Here is a 21,694-nt window from a genome sequence, read left to right as displayed (position 1 = left end):
CTGTAGATTAGAGACTTTTGATAATCAGCATGAATGTTCGGCCAGACAAGCTCTGTTTACCTTTGATTAATTAATTGTAGAAGCCCAGCAGTAATCGGGTCTTTCTGTTACTTTTGGAGTAGTGAAATTAAACCTTTCTTTTCTAAAAGTAAGATTGAACTGTATAAATAAGAGAAAATAGTTCTTCACGTTTCGGTTTAGTTCATGTTTTCCTTTTACCATAGTTTTAAGTTTTTATGGGGTTTCTGTGGGTTACTTGTCTTGCCTTAAAAAATTTTTAATCGGAAATAAATCCAAAACATTTTCTGTACGCTGCACGTTCAACACCACTGATATTTGTTTCAATAGCGACTTGTATCGGTGCCACACACCTTTTGCAGTTTTCAACAAGCATCAGGCAAAATTCTTGTAGATTTCCTGATAGCTGGTTTGTTTCCTGCTGCTGAACTGGCTTTTAAACATAAATAGTTAAGTTTTTTCTTTAAACAAGCTATGAGTTGGAGACGCTCTGAAAGCTTAATAAAACTCTGTCTGCTGCAGATTTGTTTGGATCCTTATGCAACAACAAGGGTATAAAAGATTTAACAAGCTGGAAATGGTTCATTGTTGCGTCCCACTGTTGGACCCTCCTTGTGATTCTACCACCACCATGTCTGACTGATCCCGTCTCAAAGCTTCACTTTTATTTGTCCAATATAATTTCTTGTCGTTGTGACCAGATTGTGGCTCAATCAGGACACTTCTGTCGTGGTCCACATTGATCTACAGCTGGATTCGCTTTGTAGTCACACTGGTGTTGCTGCAGTTTCCACTTCCTAAGAAACATGAGCCTCTGAGGTTTTATTTTCACACCCAGGCTCCTTCACCTGAGGGCAACAATTTGGGACGGATAAAGTTTGAATATAATTGGATGTTTGATGCCAAACATGCATCTAAACTCATTATTGAGTCGTCTAAAGCGTTTAGAGTGTTAACTAAACACACTGTTGGGTTGATGCCAGATAATTAAAACACTTTAAATGAGCCAAAAATAAGCCAGGAACCTTGTCGATATGTCTGTAAGAAACATGTTTGGGGTGTAGTTTGATTAGGAACGTTCAACCAGTCATTAGTTTGGCTGAATTTTTGTGCTTGAAGTTTGATGAAAGTTTTTGACTTTGTGCAAATTGGAAAATAATCCACAAGTACAGCACCAAAATCTTCAAATAAACCATCAAAAGCCCAAATTTAATAAGTAGTCCCAGCAGATGAGTTCGTGTTGCATGATGTGTTCTCATTCTGCTTCCTAAAAGTTTCTTTTGTTCAGAGCAAGTTCTTGACCTCAATAATATGCTCCTTTTAAAACACATCAAGATTTGTAGTTTTAGAAAAGCAGTAGAAGAAAAATCCCAAAGCTGAATATAAATCTTCTTTTATTAAGGAAATGTAATAAAATCCTTTGTACAGGACCTCTACACAGAGGTTTGTTGTGTCCATACATGCAACTCTCATAGTTGAGGTATCAATAAATTAACCCCAAAAAAGCCCCCTAAAATCAAACAGGAATAAAAGTCATTTTAGAGCCGACTAAACCGGGGTCCGTCTGGAGTTGCTATTTGATTAAACTACCACCAAATTCACATGCACTTTATGAAAAGGATGAGAAAGAGCTATCAAACAAGTGTAGGCGCAAATGGTTTCGAATGTCAGCCTCTCCCTACGGACTTCAGAGAGTTTAGTCGTACAAATGTTTGATTCGTCGCACAGAAAGCTCATCACAACCAAAAGAAGCTACGGCACACTGCCGTTTACCAAAACTGTTGGATGAAACCGCACTTACGTGAGAGCAGTGCTGAAATGTGTACAAAGTGTAAACCATGGGCTCTTTTAAAATCGTCTTTAATGCTCTGTTACATAAAACGGGGTCTTTTTTTCTTTTCATCTAGAGAGTTGGGAATTGTTTCGAGCTCAGTAATGCGCTGCTAAGTGAAAACAAGCCGGCCTCTTCAGTAGAAATGTCTTTTTTTCTTTTCTTCCAAAAGTGGCAGTTTTAAACAAATGACGTACTTGATTTAAAACAAGCATCCAAGTAACTACAGAGTAGGTTGAATGTCCGGCAGGCTATGAAACAAACACCATCCCAGCTGTTTCAGATGTACACAAGCATGACGTGTTGAAATTGGAGTAAAAAAAAAAAAACTGGTAGAAAATGCTGCCAGTTCAACTGATCCTTAACCTTATTATTGTTACTGATGCTTGTCCTAAATGTTCTGACACTGGAAATATCCTTATAATAATAACACAAGAAAATGACTTTACCTCACTAAACATAACATTTATCCAACTTAAGGTTTCACCACAAAAATATCTCTTTAAAGGATTTAAATTACTTAAGTACCTCAGGGATTTCATTGCAAACCATGGCTTTTTTTTTTTGTGTCGTCTTCAAAATATAAAACAGTAATTACATCAGTCCATCTACATGAAGCCGTTTCTTATCCAACCGCCGCCGTTTCCAAGGATTTCTGTTTTTTTGTTCTGTGTTTATCAAGTGAATTTAATTTGTTCTGCATTGCCATGACGCCAAAATGCTCCTTAAGGCACTACAAGAGGCAATTCCCATGTTCCCGCAAACAGAAGTCCAGATGTGTGTGATTGCCCTCTGTTAGTGTGACAGTTCATAACCCCAAATGAGCACTTGTTGACTTATTGGCTTGAGTCCAAGCTGATGACGAGGAAGGCATCACTTCCAGGATGCCCACCTTCGAGGGGTGGAGGGTTAACGGGGTCACGTGTCACGTGTCGGAGTGGCTCTTTCTATCCTTTATGCACCAGTGGGGTTTACGAATCACCTGCGAAACAGAAAAACCACGTAGATCATTTCAGAGCCTCAAATTCCCAGCTGCTCGAATTTGGTGGGATGATCTTTACAATTTAGTTGAGAGGAGACAAATGAAGGGAAATAACCTACAATGTTGAAATCTTCCAATTAAAAATGACCAATTTGGTATTTATATTACCAGCAGACAAAACAGGTAAGTTTTGTCTGCTGGTTTAAGCACTTTGGCCAGCTTAAACTGGAGCTGTTTAGAGCCAAGAGAAGAAGAACAAATGACATGAGAACTTCTCAAAATGTGTATGACAGAGTAACGTCACTGCAGAGCTGATGTAGAGATACCTCTGTTAGAGTCAGCACTACTAACAAACACAACAAACTGTTTACACTCCTGCTTTTCGCTGCACCATTTTCCATATTTCCACGAATAGTCTATTTTTGGACAAATATTCAAAATGCACAATTTGTACAGTTTTTGTACTTCGTTCTATTTCTGTCATCACCTGCACAACTGTGTAGTTTTTCTTCCGTTGTGTATTTCAGTAAATTGTACAGTCTACTTTGCTTATATTGTTATTAATGTGCTTCCATTTGCTTGTCATGCTGCTTCATCACCAGCCACAAGCAGATGTTTCCTCCTTTCATCACCGCGTAACAAATAAATAATTATAATGATTCGTTTTATTTCTAGGCGCCTTTAGACACTCGAGGACACCGTACAGAGACAAGAAGGACAAACAAAGATAATTCTGTTATATTCTATTTTTACTAATAAAATTAAGGACCCACAGGCACTGAGAGCAAAGGAATCTGTGTTTAATGTTCAGATTTTTCTAGCAAAAAGGGGCTAATCTAAGTTTGTGGCAATGCTTGCTAGATAAATGTTGTCTTCTTAAATATTAGGAAAACTGTAAAGTCTGGATAAGTGTGGAATTTTAAAAATGATAAATTTAATGCAAACCCTGAAACCCTTAACATTACCAGTCCCCATAGCAAAATACAGCAGAGGAACACAACATCATGCTGCGAGCGCGCTTTTCATCTGGTCGTAATGAATGGGAAGATAAATGAACCTTGATACAGGACTCTCTTTGGAAGAAAAACCAAATCTGTTAGAGCCTGTAAAAAGTTTGAAAGTGTTTCTGGAAAAAATTCTCCAGAGTTGCAGGTTTCAGACCCCTGATCTATCGCAAAGAAACCCACAGGTGTTAGTGAATGTGAGAAACGACAGAAGACCTACCCGTTAGATTTTCACACTCTCCGTCCCGTAGACGTTGTAGCCTTCACGGTATGTGGCAAAATTCTGGGCGTTTGCTGGAGGGGCTGGCTTAAAGTTTTGGGCATTCTTCGCCAGCTTGAGTTTTTTTGTTTCCTGCCGTGACTTATAGCAGAACTCTATCAAAGCAACGGTCATAGCCAAGCCGAGCCCCCCGACCAGAATATAGAAGACGCCTGCCACGTTGCTCAGGCTCAATGCACTTGTCTTGTCCTGGGGGAGGTACAGACCACCATTAAGGGGTTTTAAACAGACACTGAGAGGCACAAAACCTACATGAACACTGCTACTCTATCTCTAGCAATTACTCTGAGGAGGTCGCTAAATGTGTGTATAGACATCCTGACGTATAACTGCCTAATCTGACTAAAAACAGTACATGTACAGACCTCCTCCTCTTAATCAATCTAAAAAAAAAATCCCTGAGAAGGTGAATGTAGAGAGACTTGTCGACTATCCTGCTTTATGGTCTCTTTACGAGGCCACACATAGAGGAAGGCGGTCGTGGTCGTACAGGTCTACAGATTAGCTTCAATTTACTACCATAGCTGCTGAACTCAACCTTCACAACACTGCATCTGTACAGTCAGAGTAGCAAGCTGTAAAAAAGGGGAACTGAACCATTTTGCTGCCATTAAAAGCCAAACAGTAAGATTGAAATTCAGTTCTGCAAGTGTTACCATTTGCATTAAAACCCAATGGAACGGTTCCAAAACCAGTTAAATCTGCATTTATATGGTAAAAGTCGGATTACTTGTATGCAAGCTAGTTATTTTATGATAATTGAAAATGCATAAAAAAATGTTTGTTACTCTGACAAGCCATCATACGTCACACTGTGACCATTAAATACCTCCTAGCCACTTACTTGCTATTTAAGGGTCACTTTGGTGTTGTCAGGGCAACAATGGCCTTTTCTGTGTTCAAAAAAAGTTGGGCAGCTGCAAAAAAAATGCAGAAAAGGAAAGAATTTAACTTTTTCTTTTCTTTTTCAATAACATAATTGTTGAAAATAGCTTACAGAAATTTTTAGCAACATGTCAAAAAGAAGAGACAGGACGCTAAAAAATTGTCCCTCATTTCACAAACAGGGTATTATCAGAGTAACAAAGTTGCCGCCATTGTTCCTGATTTATTCATAAATACCAGAGGCAGCTCAGTGAAGCGTTAGTGTGCAAATACACATGAGGTTGCATTGCAGAACTATTTTTGGTGACAATCGTGTCATGGGCTAGAGTAGAGGGACAAAGGACCGATCCAAATCACTGAAATCAGGCCTTTCAGTCCCTCCTATGGCAACAGCAGGTTGATAAAATCCAGCAGCTAGATATGCAGACTAATTCTACAATCATTTGGGAACAGATGGGTTGTTCTCCAGTAAATCCCATCATGGTAGACTAATTGGATGTGCAATTAGGGCTTTAGTGAAATTTCCTCACTTCTTGATAATCAAAAGTCAACTGCTAGTGGGGATGTAGCAGGGCTGAAGCGATTAGAACGGAGGTCCACTACTTTCTGCAATGGCATTCAGACTCCACGCTGCCTTTAGATTAGTTTGAGAAGACTGTGTAAAGAACGAACAGCTGCATCCAAACTTTGTCCACGACCAAGTGCAAAGCAAAGAGTCGTGTCATTGGGTGGATGACAACTGTGGCTTTTAGAATGCTCTGTGAATGTTGTCAATTTACTGGCCTTTAGAGCAGTGGAGAAAGTTTCCAACGAAAAGGGACTCCTAATGCTGTTGGAGAATTTTAGGCTAACTTAGGGGGAATAGTTTGGAGATGGTCTCTTCCTCTTCCAAAATAACTAAGTTTCAGGCAAGGCCCATAAAAACATAGATGAGTGAGGTTTTTTATGAAAGAACTTGATTCGAGTCCTGACACTAACCCAACAGAACACCATTATAAGAAATGGAGACCTTGAGCCAGGCCTTTTTGTCCAACATGAGTGTTTGACCTCACAATTGCACTTTTGAAAGAATGGTTAAAGCTACATTCTCTCACCCAATGTTTGACCTGCCTGAACTGGAGTGATATGAACTCACATTCTTGTTTCGTGGAGTGTTTTAGTTGTGATCTTTTCATACATAAAATACCCCAGTAATAAAAATCAATAAGCTATAGATAAAGTCACTGCTTAGAGGAAGGATTTCTTTTTTTTTGTGGCTAGATCCACATCTGTAGAAATAAGCATGTCCAAAAATACAATAATCCAAAAGAAAATGTTCCAATATTTTTTTTAATCTGAACATCTTCATGGGTAATGAACTGCACTCTAAAGAAATGAAACTATTCAGGTGACCAAACAAAGATGACAAAACCTGGAAGCCAAGGGGGTTTGTTTACAGTATCCTACCAAAAACTGCAACTGGGGAGGTCCCAGACAAATCTGTGCCCCATCTTTGTTGCCACCCTGGGCAACCACCTTCATCCTCCCTATTGAAACTACCACTAAACATTACTTGTCCCTCTTTTTATAAAACATGTTGCTATGTTAATTACTTGTAATTATAATGAATTTCTGGGTTTCATTCAGTTTTGGAACATTCTGCACAGCAGCCCAAGTTTTTTTTTTTTTTTTTTGTCAAAGGGTTTAACAACAACTCCACATACAAATGAATAAGACCAACAGCAAACTAAATTTCAATAGACGTTTGAACGAAAAATAGCAGTATAATGGTTTCAGTTCTTGTCGTTAAACTTTTTAAGAGTTTAATGGGATGAATACAAACTGTGTGTAATCATGCTGCAGTTTTATGTGTCTGCACAGAGAGATAATGGTGTGGAGTTAAAGTAAAGCCTCAGTGCCCTGTTGTGTAAATGACCTAAACTGTGGTGTGTGAAGGTAATCTAGTCTCCATGACTGTGTTTCATGCCAACATGTCTGAGGATGTATGCTCTACATGTCTGCATATGAACAGTGAAGGTAAAATGCATTTTTTCCATCAGTATAAAAAGACCTGCAGCGACTGACCTTACTTCCAGAGTCCTTGGTTCCACATTCACCCTTATCGTACCACCATTTGTTTTTCAGCTTGTCTAAGATGCCTTGTTCACTGAGTTTCAATACTGCAAGGTTTACAGGAGTTCTTCACGTGGGAAATAACATAAATAACATTGTAATATGTTATTTTATGTTATTCAACTTTTTTAAACTACTTTATACTGTACAAAGCGATAGAGTAGGGTCCTGGCCAACATGTCACAGATAGCAAGCAGAACTACATTGTATAGCAATAAAAGACTTTCACCATCCATGGCTAACCTAGCATGCCAGACCCCACCTGTATCGCTTTGAGTAATCGGCACACACTGATCACAAGAACAGAAGAGATTAAACTGTGCAGAATAAAGCCGCTGCTGCGTAGCTTTCAAAGAATGAGGGAGAAACAGAGGCAATGATTGCTGAGAGCACTTCTTCTGGCTGTTTGGTAGCCTTTTGTTGCCGTTTGGCAAAGTGGATCTAACAGGAACCCTTTCCTGACTAACAGACAATAACAGCAGTCCGATAATTACATAAACACTGATTGAGATTAATGTCTCGCAGATTGACCCGTTTAAAACGGAGAGCAAGTCCAAAGGTGTTCTACAAATTTGCGTTTGGTTTGCTCTTCTGATCGAATCGTCTGCTGCTCCACAACGGACAGAAAGGACGACGAAACGAAGCTCTACGACGTTGAAGGCAGATGTCAGACGTTAACTTGTTCTGCGAGACATTATGTTCAAGTTTCAACTGCTCCATTTCCAAGCTTATTTCCTCTCAGAAAAGGCTCCAGTGTCTATAATCTCAAATCAAATATATTGTATTCACCACTGTGTTTCCAGAGACAAACAGATAGAGCCTGTTTTGTAATGGAAATTGAAGGGGAGAGGGAGGGTGGCGTTTCGTCCTGGTTTCCAGTCAGAAGAAAGAAAAGTTAATCTATGACAATTTTAGTGGGGCATATTTTCACAGCAGCAGGCAGAATTTAAAGTACAAAGAGAAATATGAATCTGATAGCCTTTTACATGTTATTCAAAGTAACTCATAAGAGGAGTTTTTAGGTTGTCTTTAATTTAATGAGTTATCTGAATCAAGAAATTTGTATGGAAGACTGCAAGTACGGCAGTTTGTAGTTGAAGACATTTTTATATTACATTCATTAAAATGTACTTAAACAAGGATTCCTGCAAAGTTTTGAAAAAAGTCTGCCAAATATGTGGTTTGAATATACATTTTTAAGTCTAAATAAATATGAATGGAGGAAACTGTGAATGTGAGTTTTCAGACTCTGTTGTTCCCAGAATGTTTTCAGATGGGGAACAAGAAAGTTGCAAGAAAATTCTGGGAGTTATGCTATGCAAGCATAGATATTAATTTATGAACTACGAATAAAAATATTAGCAAGCATGAACGAATTAAGTTCATAATAAAACATTTTAAATTTGAGATTATCTGGTCAGGATGGCCTGTTAAATGCCTTCGCCCAGCCGTCCACTAACCTCTTATAAAGCAACATTATGAAAAAAAAACATGAATCCTGTTATAGTCACTGTTTTGGTTGTGATACTGATTGTACCAGAAAATAAAACAAAAAATTTACAGCCGCCCGTTTACAGCTCTATTCTTTCCAGTTTCCCCATTCATCAATTTGCATCCAGCTCTCTCCATACAAAAAACATTTTCTACCCGTGTACATAATCACTGGATATCAGTTTATTTCTTTAAATATTTTGAATTTAGATTAAATATGGACATAAATAATGCCACAAGTATAATTTAATTGAACATTATGTTCTAAAAATTTCATATTACACCATCCAGGCTTCCAATGATTATTAGTCAGTTGATTAAAAACGACAGACTGGAAACTCTGATCAAACCAAAACACGTCTGAGCGACTTCTTGCTGGGAGGCATCATCTGACGGACTCACATAACTGCATTTCCTGTGAGTAGACTGCTAGCAGATTATAAAACACTGCTATAAATCATCAGGTTTCAAAGTTGGTATTAAGCACCCCCCCAAAAAATAAATTATAATAACTGATTCAAGATCGGCACAGTGGACAGCTTCTTTTTGGACCTGAAAGAGTTTGGTACAAACGACCCAATTTTACAGTATGACAACATGAAATGGCAAAGGGAAGAAATGAGAAGAATCTTCAGATTTTCTATGACTTAAAATCTTTTAAAAAACCACATCAGTTGGATCCGTTCATTTCAGACTGAACCAGGTTAGCAAAATGACCCAAAATAGCCATTTTGAACAGGGAAATTTGTATAAGTGTATATGTAAGGGGAGCAAAAAAACAAACAAACAAATAAAACCAACATCTCAGCAGCTGTCAGTTATTGGTATACACTACAACATTTTTATATTTACTTTTTACAACATTTCCATACTCCGATTAATGAATTCAAACAAATTAAGCTTTGACTGATAAAACTTTTTAAGACATCAGTGTGCAATGCGGTATGGCACTGTGTACCTTACACAAAATATATATTTTAATTCTAATTAATTTCATAATTAGAATTAATTAACCTAATCTTGGGTAGAAAAGTCTTAAAAAGTGTCATTTTGCACCCCCATCACCATTTTGAATGCATTCAAAACTCTATCATACTGTTTTTGTGAAAATTTTATAAATAAAAATTCCTTCTATTAATTGCAAAGATTAAAGTTTTAACTTTGTTGATGTATCTGCAAATAGATTCCAGGTTCAACTAATAAAAAAAACATTCTGATTCTGTTAAAAGAGAAAATATGACAAACACCTCTGCAAAATATTGTGATGGAAAAAAAAAAAAAAGAAGTATTTTTATATTACCGTTTTTATGTGAAGACTGTATTTCCTTTGTCTTTTTTTTTATTTTTGAGGATGGCTGGATTGCATCATATAAAATCTAAGTGCCAAAAAGAGCACATTTGTTGCGCAGGAGTTTGATTTGACGCAAGAATGTCAAGTCAAGACTTTACCTTCCAGTCTGTCTGCAAAACAGGAACGCGGGAAGGGGAAGATGGAGTCCGAAAACACTTATGATCATTCGCACAAACACAAAACAGCTCATGCAGACAAAACGACGACTCAAAATCACAAACCATGAGGACGAATGAGCACACAGGAGAGTACGGTACATGTTTCAAAATCATTAGTTTAAAGACTGAAGGAAACAGGGACAGAAACAGGATTTTAAGCGTTCTGTCTAGATTCAGCTTTTTCTTACGCAGTTTTTGGGTTTGCTTTGGCATCAGTGGTTGTTACATACAATATATTTTCCTTTCCTTCCTAAATAACACGCATGCTTTTTCTGAAAGCGAAATAAGGAAACGGAAACGTGGCAGTCACATGTGGTACTGTTTGACTGATCATCTCGGCTCCTTCCAACCATGCCTAAAAAGCGCTGAGCCAAGCAAGAGGAGGAAGGCGTCTTTGTGTTATTCTCTGGTAGCTTCCATGCCCTGCTCACTCAGAGATGGATATCAACAGAAAATGACAGCAAAGTCGCCCTTGCTCTCCTCTTTGATGGTACTGCTGTCGTGATGCAAGCTGGAGAGCAGACATGAACTCAGAGGTACCACAGGATGATGTCTAAAACAGCAGGGCAGGGGTTTAATATCGTCAAAATGACTCTGATGTAGGAAAAGATCTGAGGTGCTCTGCAGGGCTGAGCTCCTGTACGGCATCATGCTACTAAATCTAAGAAATGCTCGCAGCATGACAAACGAAAAAAAGAAAAATCACAAAAATAGAAGTTCATCTTTAACATAAAATGTCAAAAGAAAATATAAAATGTAAATTACAGGAGTTATTTACTCATTTCGACATTTATTGGTACATCTCAATGAATTAGAGTATCGTGAAAAAGTTATTTAATTGATCATGTAAAATAAATTATTGTCTATTATGTATACATAAAAGCAAATATTATCTATTGTCTTACATAATAGACAATACATTAGTAAATATTTTTTACTAAATATTTATATTTACTAAAAATATAATACTACAGCAATGTCAGCCTACTAAAAAGTATGTCCTACAGAAGAGGTGTCCAAAGTGTGGCGCGGGGGCTATTTGTGGCCCTTGAAATGATTTTGTTTGGCCCCTGATCACACGTAAAGAACCGTAAAAATTTGACGAATAAAATAGAAAACAATTAATGACCAAAAAAAGTCTGGGTTTTTTTTTTTTTTCAATAAGGCAACATTCTGAAGTCCTATTTATGTTTTGGATATTTAATGATATACAGATTTCATTTTAAAAAATTACATTTTAGCAAGTAAAATGAAGAAAAAGCACAGACTATTTTTTAATTTAATCTATTTTTTTGGCCCACCAGTAGATTAAATTTGTCAGTTTTGTCCACAGGGGTAAAAAGTCTGGACACCCCCGTCCTACAGTATAAACACCAGATTCTTGATCTGGGCTCCTTTAGCATGAATTGCTGCATTAGAGTGATGCTGCCAGTCTGTGGCTCTGCTGATCATCAGCTCATCTGCACTGTTGGGTTTGGTGTCTCTCATCTTCCTCTTAGCAATACCTCTTAGTTTCTCTATGGGGTTCAGGTCAGGAGACATGGTGGGTCAGTCATGCTCAGTGATATCATGGCCATCAAAGAAGGTTTCAGTTTGTTTGGCAGTGTGGGAAGCTGCTCTAAAATTTCCTGCGCTGAATTTGGCCTTGATAAAACCCAGTGGATGACCACCAGCAGATGGCGTGGTTTCTCCACATCATCACTGACTGTGGAAACTTCACTCTGGACTTCAAGCAACATGGATTCTGTTCCTCTCTTAGGCCTTGATTTTCAAATCAAATACATTTATTTTCATCTGAAAAGAGAACCTCTGAAAGAGGATCAAGTCCTTTTTTTCTCCTTAGTTTGTTTAAGAGGCTGCTAACATTGTCTCTGGTTCAAAAGTGGCATTTTATTACATTTTTTGTGCCACTATTGGTATTTAGTCAAACTTATTCAGACAATAAACGGGCACAGAGAGAAAGTGGCAAGATGGAGCAATTACATCAAGAATAAAAGCCTCAAAAGAGTGAAGATCTGACAAATTTTGAAAATATCTCCCAAACTCATGAATGGATTTTGTTTCACAACCTGATAAAGGCTTGTGCAACTTTTGCTGCCACACTTTTTTCCCCCCACACAACTTCAATAACCATGCTTGGACACTGTGATTGGTTTTGTTTGTTTTTAAAGGTCCATTTTCCATCAGTTTTATGTAATATTCAGATTGTATATTGAGCTGTGAGGACACAATCATCAAAATTAACAAGAATAAATATTTGAAATATATACGATAATTCTGTGCATAGCAAATTTAACAAGCATTGTGGTTTCACTTTTTAATTTGAATTACTGAATTAAGTAAGTTATCAATGATTCTCTAATTCTTTAAGATGTACCAGTGTCACAAAAAAACTAAACTTAAACGAGTCAAGTGTCATTTTGGGCTTTTTGAAGGATGGGATAAGTTAGCAAAGGTCGTATAATCTCACAATTTTCTGTTGCTTGTCATATTTGGAGACAACATCTTACTGACAAGAGAATAATCAAATCAAATCCCTTCATACCCCTCTGGCAGTTCTCTTTACTACAGCGGGTTTTTACCAGGTGAGGGTGGCCATGGAAAGACTTTTACTGGTCTTAGATCCAGACCAAGCAAAAGGTGGGAAGATGTTAGAGGAAATAAAAAAATAAAGACAAAAATAAAGTTTGTCCTGTTAGTTGTCACTCTGTCATTAGAATTCTCACGTTTGCCTGAGATGCTTAGTCCCCTCAAGACAACGCTGTTTCCCGTGCCTGCCCTAAACTCTGAGGCGGCAGATCGGAGAGTGGATTCCTACCGGCGTTCATCACATAGAGACATATAGAGATTTCCCAATTGGCCTGTGGGTATAAAAAACGGAGGAAAACGTCGTTTCTGCCTTTCATAACCACAGGTCAAGCTGCTACTCAGTCACAAACACTACTTGTAGTACTTTTACATCACAGAACTTCAGGTTTTCTCACATACGTTTTTTCCTCCTCCATTAGCCAAGTAAAGGGTTCCCATGTGATCACAGCTGTAGATTAAAGGATGACTAAAACAACCTTTTAAGGCTGTTTTTTAAAATTTTTTTTAAATCAGTTACACGTCAGCGGGCGCTTGGCCCCTGATTCTGCAGTCAGTGACGACAGCCTTGCCGATTACTCTGCTCTAGGATACCCGATTTTGGTGACATCGAGGCTGACCTTAGAGTCACCTCCCCCGCTGCCGCACTCTCCCTTGTCGTACCACCATTTGTTTTTCAATTTGTCCAAGAGGCCTTGCTCATTCAGTTTTAACACTGCCAGGTTAACAGCATTTCTTGAAACGATAAAACATAGCTTGTAAGAAAATGAACAGGTCCGTGAGAAATCTAATATGAAATAATTAGTAGGAAATAGTGATCAAGATCAATGGTTCAGAAGGGCATCACGGGAGGGACAAATTGGTAAAAGAGTTCCACAGGAGTGGAGGGATAAAAAGCACTTTTACAGCAAAACGAAATGTTAAATATTAGAGAGGTGGCATGGAGGGTTACATTACTTGTAACTGAAGTGTGCGGGATGGGGACATTCTGTCATTGTTGAAGTAAGTATTAAAAAAAACATCCAGCATGCAGTTTAACATTCATCACAACTGACAGACCAGCATGTAAAACTAGCAAAAAAATGATTCCGGAATAAATCAGAGTTAAAGTAGAGGTAATGCAAAAAAAAAAAAAAAGGAGCACCACAGACAACAAGGAGGAGGAGAGCTTGTAGGAGAAACTGAAAGAACAATCAAGAGGAGGTGGTGTTGCACACTGACATCCAAGTGGAGACACAGAAAGTGAGTCATATACCATAACGTTTCGGAACAAAACAACAAAAGCGACACAGTCAAACCAGAAACATAGGACAAGACAATAAATGTGTTGATTCAATTCAGATAACCCATAATACTGTTCACCTAGAGATGCACTTGGAAACAAAATAGAAGAATTAAGGAGTGAGGAAGAAGAGTATGACAAAAGGAAACATCAGGGTAGGTGGAATACTATAACAACAAAGAGGATATTGTTATATTATCCCACCCACCTTAATGCTGAGCTTTTAGGTGTGGCCACACCGTAGCCCTTAGAGTCGAGGTTGCCGCCCACTTTCATGGTGTCGCAGGGCTTCCGCTGCTCTATGTACTCATTCATTGTGGATTCGAGCAGAAAGGCAAACTTGCCCTTCGACTTCCGGACCCGGGAGACCCCGTCCGGTGTCGTCTTGACAAACACGGTGGGTTCGGCCGATTTCATGTACGACCACATTTTCTCATAAACGGCTATTTTGGAGCGCTGCATTCAAAGGGAAAAAGGAGAGAAGAAGATGGGAGGTTTAGTTGACGAAAGGCATGAAAACTGTCACACAAATCTGCTGGAGACAGGAGCTGGCATTCAAAGTTGTCACAAAAACATAAAAACTATTTATAGAAAGGATAACTTAACCTAAGTAGAGCATTTAAAACAATTAAGTCTGTTTAAATAATGGATTAAGTCATTTTTTGCCGTGCTAACCGTATGTGCTGCTAACGGTGCTAACGCCGTTAGCACGGTAGCACCAACCGTCGCTGCCAACGGTTGGTAGTACCGTTGCTTAGCAGCAAGAGGGTCCTGGGTTCAAATGACAGCCTTCGACATTCATTTCCATGTTCTCCCCATGCAAGTGTGGGTTCTCTGGGGATACACTGGCTTTCTTTCCACTGTCCGAAGACATGCTTGTTGGATTAATTGATCAGTCTAAAATGCCCTTAGGGGTGAACGTGTGGTTGTTTGCCCCGTGTCTCTCTGTTGTCCTCTGTTGGATTGGCGATCAGTCACTGCAGCACAGAGGAGGTTGTGATTTGATTATTGCGTCTAGTCATGATCCTTGTAAAACTGCTTATAGAACCTCAATAACCAGCTTTAATATCTGATAAATACTGGTAAAAATCTGTTACTACTGATAGAGTCTGGTTTACGGTTCCCAACACTATTACATATTTTTACGAGAATATGGTACAGCTTGACTTCTGGAAATCTGCTGTGGAAGTTTATAGAGTTACAACAGTGTGGTAAAATTCAATATTTAGCTGAGGACGTACATGGGTAATTTAGATTTTATTTGAACTTTTCACTAGAGTGTCCATAGCTGCTTCACATATCTTAGAGTCTGGTGAAGTAAACCTTGAACTAATCGCAATCATGTCTATCGGAGGAATGTTAGTATCAGCAGTTAGACATGCATGATTTTGGACTGTGGAAGGTCGAACCGGGAGAAATCCAGCAAAGACTTTCACAAAACACATAAGCATTAATGCCTACCAACATATGAACATGAAATTAATCATGTTTTTTTCTTATTTTGGCTCTGCAAGTGTTATTTATTTTTTAATTTCAAAAGGCAGAAATTTGGGAAAGAAATTGTAAAAACAAAAAAAAAAAAATCCCATGGAGAAAAAAATCTAACCTGATCGTATGAATCCGATGGGTTTGATTCATGCACAGCCCTTAATGTCACCTTTCTGAGGTTCTGACTACATATGTTAGCTCCCCACTTAGCACACAGTTCATCAGTTTTCTATTTACCTCTCACAGCACAATTCTGAAAGTCCATACTAGTAATTACAAGCAGCTCTAAACCAAAGTGAAAATAAGTGCTGCTGCTCCTTATGACCCCAACTGAGGGCACCGGTATCACAGCAGGTATTCTAAATCATTAACACCATGCCATGATATCATGGATCGGGTCAAAGCCAGACGAGCAGTGCGCTTGAACATTTCTGCATACATCAGCCTGACAGTTATCGCTCTCTCTCTTTTACATCAGAGAGGATTCACCGTTTGAATGCAAAGCACACGGCAGAGATATAGTGGGCTTTTAGCCAGCAGCCTGAAGTCGGACAATCTGGCAGCTCAGCAGAAGTAAACTCCAGACCCTGTTTAGTATCAATATTAATGGGCAGATGAGCCCTCCCCCGTCTCAGTTTATGCTCCGCCAGCAGGTGACAGCTGGTGACACAATCATTCCATTTTCATATTTTTTTAAAGGCAATTATTCATAACGTCCTTGTCGGAGGAGTTTTTCATCATGTGCCTGCACCTTGCGTGAGAAGTTTTTATATTTTAACACAGTGCATTTATCTTGTTCTAAAGTGCAGCTTAAAATGCAGCGTGAACATGTACGCTTATCCATAGTAGATATCCAACAAAACATCCTTATGAACATTTTTATAGTGTGTGACGGCAATAAACAATATTTTATAGATATATATATATCTATAAAATATTGTTGAAGGTATGTGCTGCATTACGCTACAGTGGGTTACATCACAGTCAATATAAAAAGCATGGGATTGGATAAAGATGCTGCCATATTTCCATTAGTGAACTGGTTTTCATGATTGTTTTTCTGGCCATCTTGTATCTGACCCTGACAAATCTGACATTCTTTACCAAGTGATGAACGGTCAGATTTACTAAATTTATTTCAGTAACTCGTTTCACTTAGCAACATTTATTACATAGATTAACTATACACAGATTGATGTTTTCAAGCGTTTTTTCCTATTGATTGTGACTGCATCATGCAAGCCGACGTTCAGATAGCTTGTTTGTGCAACATCATTGTGAATTTCAACCACTCAGATCTGAGTTTCCTCCTAACTGGTAAAAGACAAGAGCATCTATGGTGGAAGATCAACCTGGGTCAGATATTATTTTGTTGGTTGGAACAACTTCGTATCGTTTACCAATTATAAAGTAAGGTGTGAATTTTAGGTTTCAATAGAAAATGATGACAGAAAGTGCTGTGCAAAATGTTAAAGAACTGGTTGGGGACGTGATAATCTTAGTAATATTAAGGTATTTTCCAAGTACACGGTGCCCTTTTATACCACAAATATGTTACCTTCAGTTGTTATAAAAATATTGTCGCTTAAAAGCTCATTTTATAGAAATTTGGCTTCTGATTCTTTGAAATTGGACCTCTTCTCTCTTGAAGAACCTACTATCCTTTCTGATACTCCCCCTTCAACATGTCATTACTACATTGCTTCTCCCTGCCATTACTAAATGCTTTTAGGAGTGTCGTAGTTAATAGGATGAGCTCAGCAGTTTCAGCTCAGCTGCTGCCACTAGTCTGAAGGAGCTTTGGGAAAATAGGTGGGAGATTTAAGGATTTCTCAAAATATGCATGAATGAGTCAAAGCAAAGCTCCAGGTAAGTGTTTTATGAGGGAATAAAACACATACCTGTGTAAAACATGATCAAAATTATAAAACGTTATCAAGCTTCTGCAAGTCGATTTTGCATAGTACTCTTTAAACTCCTGACGATTACCCAACTCAGACTTATTTTGATACAAGAACATATTATTGAATCCATGCCAAATGTTAAGTCAAGTTTAAACCCCCAACGTTTCTGTAGTTTCCAGCACTGTTTTCTAAGGGCAGTCGTCTTTTAACACGTTTGACCCCTCCACTCTGAGACTGACAGCTTCACCTCTGTGGCCTAGTCAGCTGCCAGCTGGAGCTGCTACAGACGTGCACAGCACAACCCCGATGACACTCAGTACGCTGCTAAAAATGGCCAGCGAGAGGCTGATCGCCGGTCACTGGGGAGCATGAGTACACAGCTGTCTACAATAGAGGAGAAAATAAAGAGGCTGCTTTAAACTGGGCTAACGTGACCTTCTGTTCTTGAATCTAGGCACCAAGAGGGAGGAGATGCGCCACAGAGTTGATGTAAGCTTGAGTCCTCTCATATTTTAACATATGACAGCATTTTTTCTTAACTTTTTTTGCTAATCGGACGGTCTCGTATATTTGCTGGCTCATTTGAAGCGTTTGATGGAGAGGTACCACGTCCTGTTCTCATCCAGGTTGCGGCATGAGTCAGCCCGACATCACGTCTCGCAGGTTAAAGCAAATGAAAACATCCGGGTGAGCTGACAAACCATGGCAGCTCGGTGTTGTGCACGGCAAAAATAAATAATTCATCAGACATGTAATGGATTTGTGGGCTCGGGCTAGTAAGTGAATCATTCTTGACATATGCACGATTTCAGTTCAGTGAAGTGTGCATGTAAACACACCTCACATGACAATAATGGCTGATGACAGGGCCTGGCCACAGTGTGAAAACAGCAGCACTCGTTCTGCGGTGCACAAAGATGAACTGCTTGTCAGCAGCAGGATGGTCATCTGTGTGGAAAACCGCATGACTCCTCGAGCTGTCAGACTCAGAACAACTGCTGAGAAACTTCCTCGCAGCCGCTGTTTTTCGCAGAGACAAAGCGACTGACAAATATTTCCAATTAATACCTGACTGAACCTCAACGTTGGATCTGACAAAACTGCTGACGGCCTCTAGCAAAAGCAAAATTTACGTCTACATCTAGTCAACCGTTCAGGAAATGAACTGCCTTCTTCTCCTGCAGCTCCTAGTTGGTCTGTCAGCAGATGACAGAGATGAGAGTGATTCATGGCGCTGTGTATGTTTGTCACGCTACCCAAACAAAAACAGAGACGACAGCCCAAACAAAGCCGCCACGCTTTTACTGAAGTTAAATATTTATCTGATAGCAACCGCTAGCTACATGCACGTTAATTATGAATTAGAACTCATTTACTGCATTGCACAAGGTCAGAGAAAGCAAATAACTACAGCGGGTAAATTATAGTTTATGTAAAGCATGTCGTGTTGATTTTGTCATTGTTATGTAAGATCAGGTTCTGCCATTTATGATTCCAAACAGGCATTAAACTAATCGCTGTTTTGAAAAACTGATGTCATGGTATGTGATTCCTGTCTATGTTTCTGTTCATTTGGAAAATTTCACTGTGGAGTTTTTAACAGTGTCAAAGAGGACGAAAGATCACACATTACATGTAGTTTAAAGAAGCTACGACATGTAAAAAGTTTAAACCCCACAGAGGCTAAATTTCAACTTCAAAGCTTCATAAAACCCTGCGGGTTTTTAAAAAAAAAAACCCCCTTTAAAGACCGTGGCGAAAAGTAAGTCACAGTGAAATTACCATGTTAGTTATTTCCATTTATTATGCACCCGGAGCCCTATGATTTATCTGCATTAACTCAAGCATCTTCCTTGATAATTACCATGAAATTTCATAGCTGCTATCAATCATGAGACTTTTGATCTCTTAAATTCAAAAACTGTTTCTTAAAACGTCGATTCTCCCAATCTGGCGGAAAAACTGACTGACTCTTCTCGTTCCAGGCAAAGTCACAACATGTCTGTCAATTATCTGCTCATGAGGACCTTTAATAACCCACATCTTGCCAAACACTTGATTAGAGCATTTCCTGACTTCAGCTGCTGCCTGTTGAGCTGATTTAGTGGGACGAGTCACTAAGAAGCCTCTACAATATTTCATTTCCAACTGTGAGGAAAGTTCCAACAAAACAAACAAAAGCGATTTGCAGACTAAAACACGTGTCGGTAATGTATAGTATGCAATTTTTTATCCAACTTGTTTCAGGAAATACAAGACACACTGCTTTTTTCTATTTCTATGACATTTTTGGTTTTTCATCTTCAAGTTTCTTGTGATTATTCTTTAGCTTGAAAAATATTCAAATTAAAAGAGCTCAGTAAAAAATAATCCTTTGCATAGATTCTGTACTAATACACTTTGAGCTAAAACCTTCAATTGTCGCTCTTACTGTTTGTTTGGAGTAGCTGTTGAGCTGAAAGGTGAACTTCTATCCCAGTCTCAAGGCGAACCTTCCCACATCATCACTGCCACCACTTTGTTTCACTTTTGAGAGGGTGTTGGTTCCCTAATTAATGCTCTCTCTTCACAGGAAATAGACGTGTTTAGTGTGTTTTTTAGTCTTTTTGATGCTCTTTGATTTAATGACGCACATTGTCACATTTAAAAAAAAATGCTATGTTAAAAATGTTTGGTTATTGACATAAAATGTACATAAAATTTATCTAAATAGATCTATTTATGGTTTGTGGTTAGAACCTGACATGCAAGGCATTAAAAATGCTTTCATCTTTTATTTTTAGAACGGAATAAAATCATCCTAAATCCCCCAGACAGACTTTAAACGGATATTGCTTTCCATTGATTCAATTTGTTAGTACTCACAGCATAAGCGAGGTTCTAAGTTACATTTTCTTTTGCACAGTTGTAAAAAAATGCTTCAGGTCATTCCTTCAGAACTTTGTTAACTTTGGCACTTAAATTCATCCTGCTTGAATGCCTTCGTTAAAGGCGTTGAGTCACAGTGATGTTACAAGTAGTCACATCCCTACCAATTAATTTCCTCTCTAAGTGGAGCTCCTTTAACAAAAAATAATAATAACAAATGACTTCTCTCTTGGAGTGTTTTTGAAAGCATTTGTTCATTTTATTATTCCAAGACTGGCTGTGTATTAAAATAAAAAGTCGTCTCTACCCAGCAGCAGACAATGAAACCCAACAGAAAGAAACCTGCTGCATTCCTGCTGTTTGGATCTCAGGACAGGAGATTGGAAGATGTGATTATTTTTTTTATAGCTCCCAGTGGACTGATGTAAGCAATGCAAAATGCCCTCCAGATTGCTCCCAGTGTCTGAAGGAGAGCTTGGATTTTATATTTATCAAATGTCGCAGTCTCACTCCGAGCAATCGCACCACGAGAACGACAAGGGCTAAAAATAGAAACGGCTCTAAGCTGGACTCTGGATGTGAATGTCATTTCTATTTCCTAGGAACATGGCGTCATCTGTGAGAAAGCACTTTTGTGAAAAGAAGCCTGCAGATTAGAGTCTTATTTTTGAGTTGTTCAAACTTTGTTCTCATCAGAAGGAGCGACTCTGATCAGACTGAGACATCTCAGTTTACACACTTCTCTGTGTATTTTTTATTATTTTCAAAATGACATAACTTTCTAAAGTATGAACTGCAGTTTGTGAATAGACTGCAAATCTTACTGAGTAATTTTTGCCTAATTTCTAATACAAACATCTTAGTTCACAAAACTTTCAAAGACCCTTTCAGCAAGATATAGGAGCTTGTTTTAAGACAATAAAGTAATAGTCCCATTGGCATATTTTTTCACTTAAAACAAGACACATTTCCCAGGCTATAAGTGAAAAAAGTCAACATTATGGAATTATTGATTTAAAAAAAGCTCTTTTCTTACTGAAAATTTAGTTTCAAGCTAGTTTTTGTCTTTTTTCTTAAGGTATTTCCACTAGAAACTAGACAAAAGTAATACTTAGTAAGATTTTGTATTTTTGCATATTCTATTTGCATCTGTGCTCTTTCTTGAAAAAATATTCAAGACCCTTACTTAATTACGTTTGTGCAATTTAATCTCAGTTTAAATGAATCTGTTCTGTGAAGTCATTAGAAGTTTGTTGGCGGACATGGGAGGACAAGATGGATGGTGAAAAATACAAAGCAATCCAAAAAGAAACTCTGTTAGAGGCTGCAAATGACTTGACCTCAACATACAGTCAGATCTGCAATGGAAGGATTTGAGTCAAAGCATATTCAAATTCAAAAATACTTTCTGGATACCAAAGGAAAAATAAATGCTGTTGTAACTCATATTAATT

General features: G+C 38.3%; 1 protein-coding gene across 5 annotated transcripts in view; it reads right to left on the bottom strand.

Moving 5' to 3' along the window:
* Positions 1-1,395: 1,395 nt before the first annotated feature.
* Positions 1,396-21,694, bottom strand: part of gria3a (glutamate receptor, ionotropic, AMPA 3a) — an 85,285-nt gene continuing 64,986 nt past the window's right edge. The window contains exons 13-16 of one of the 5 annotated variants that reach the window (XM_032576009.1): positions 14,189-14,436; positions 13,319-13,433; positions 4,056-4,304; positions 1,396-2,831 (exon numbers count right to left, since the gene is read on the bottom strand). In XM_032576009.1, the coding sequence (XP_032431900.1) occupies positions 4,059-4,304; positions 13,319-13,433; positions 14,189-14,436 (609 nt within the window). In that variant the 3' untranslated portion in view covers positions 1,396-2,831; positions 4,056-4,058. Of the gene's footprint in view, positions 2,832-4,055; positions 4,305-6,159; positions 7,180-13,318; positions 13,434-14,188; positions 14,437-21,694 lie in introns of those variants that run through there. The other 4 variants (XM_032576007.1, XM_032576011.1, XM_032576012.1 and 1 more) reach the window with 4 other exon arrangements.

The sequence above is a fragment of the Xiphophorus hellerii genome, chromosome 11, assembly GCF_003331165.1.
Source record: "Xiphophorus hellerii strain 12219 chromosome 11, Xiphophorus_hellerii-4.1, whole genome shotgun sequence".
NCBI classification, from domain to species: domain Eukaryota; kingdom Metazoa; phylum Chordata; class Actinopteri; order Cyprinodontiformes; family Poeciliidae; genus Xiphophorus; species Xiphophorus hellerii.
The sequence above is the reverse complement of the archived record's forward strand: the minus strand, read 5'-3'. Positions and strand labels throughout refer to the sequence as shown.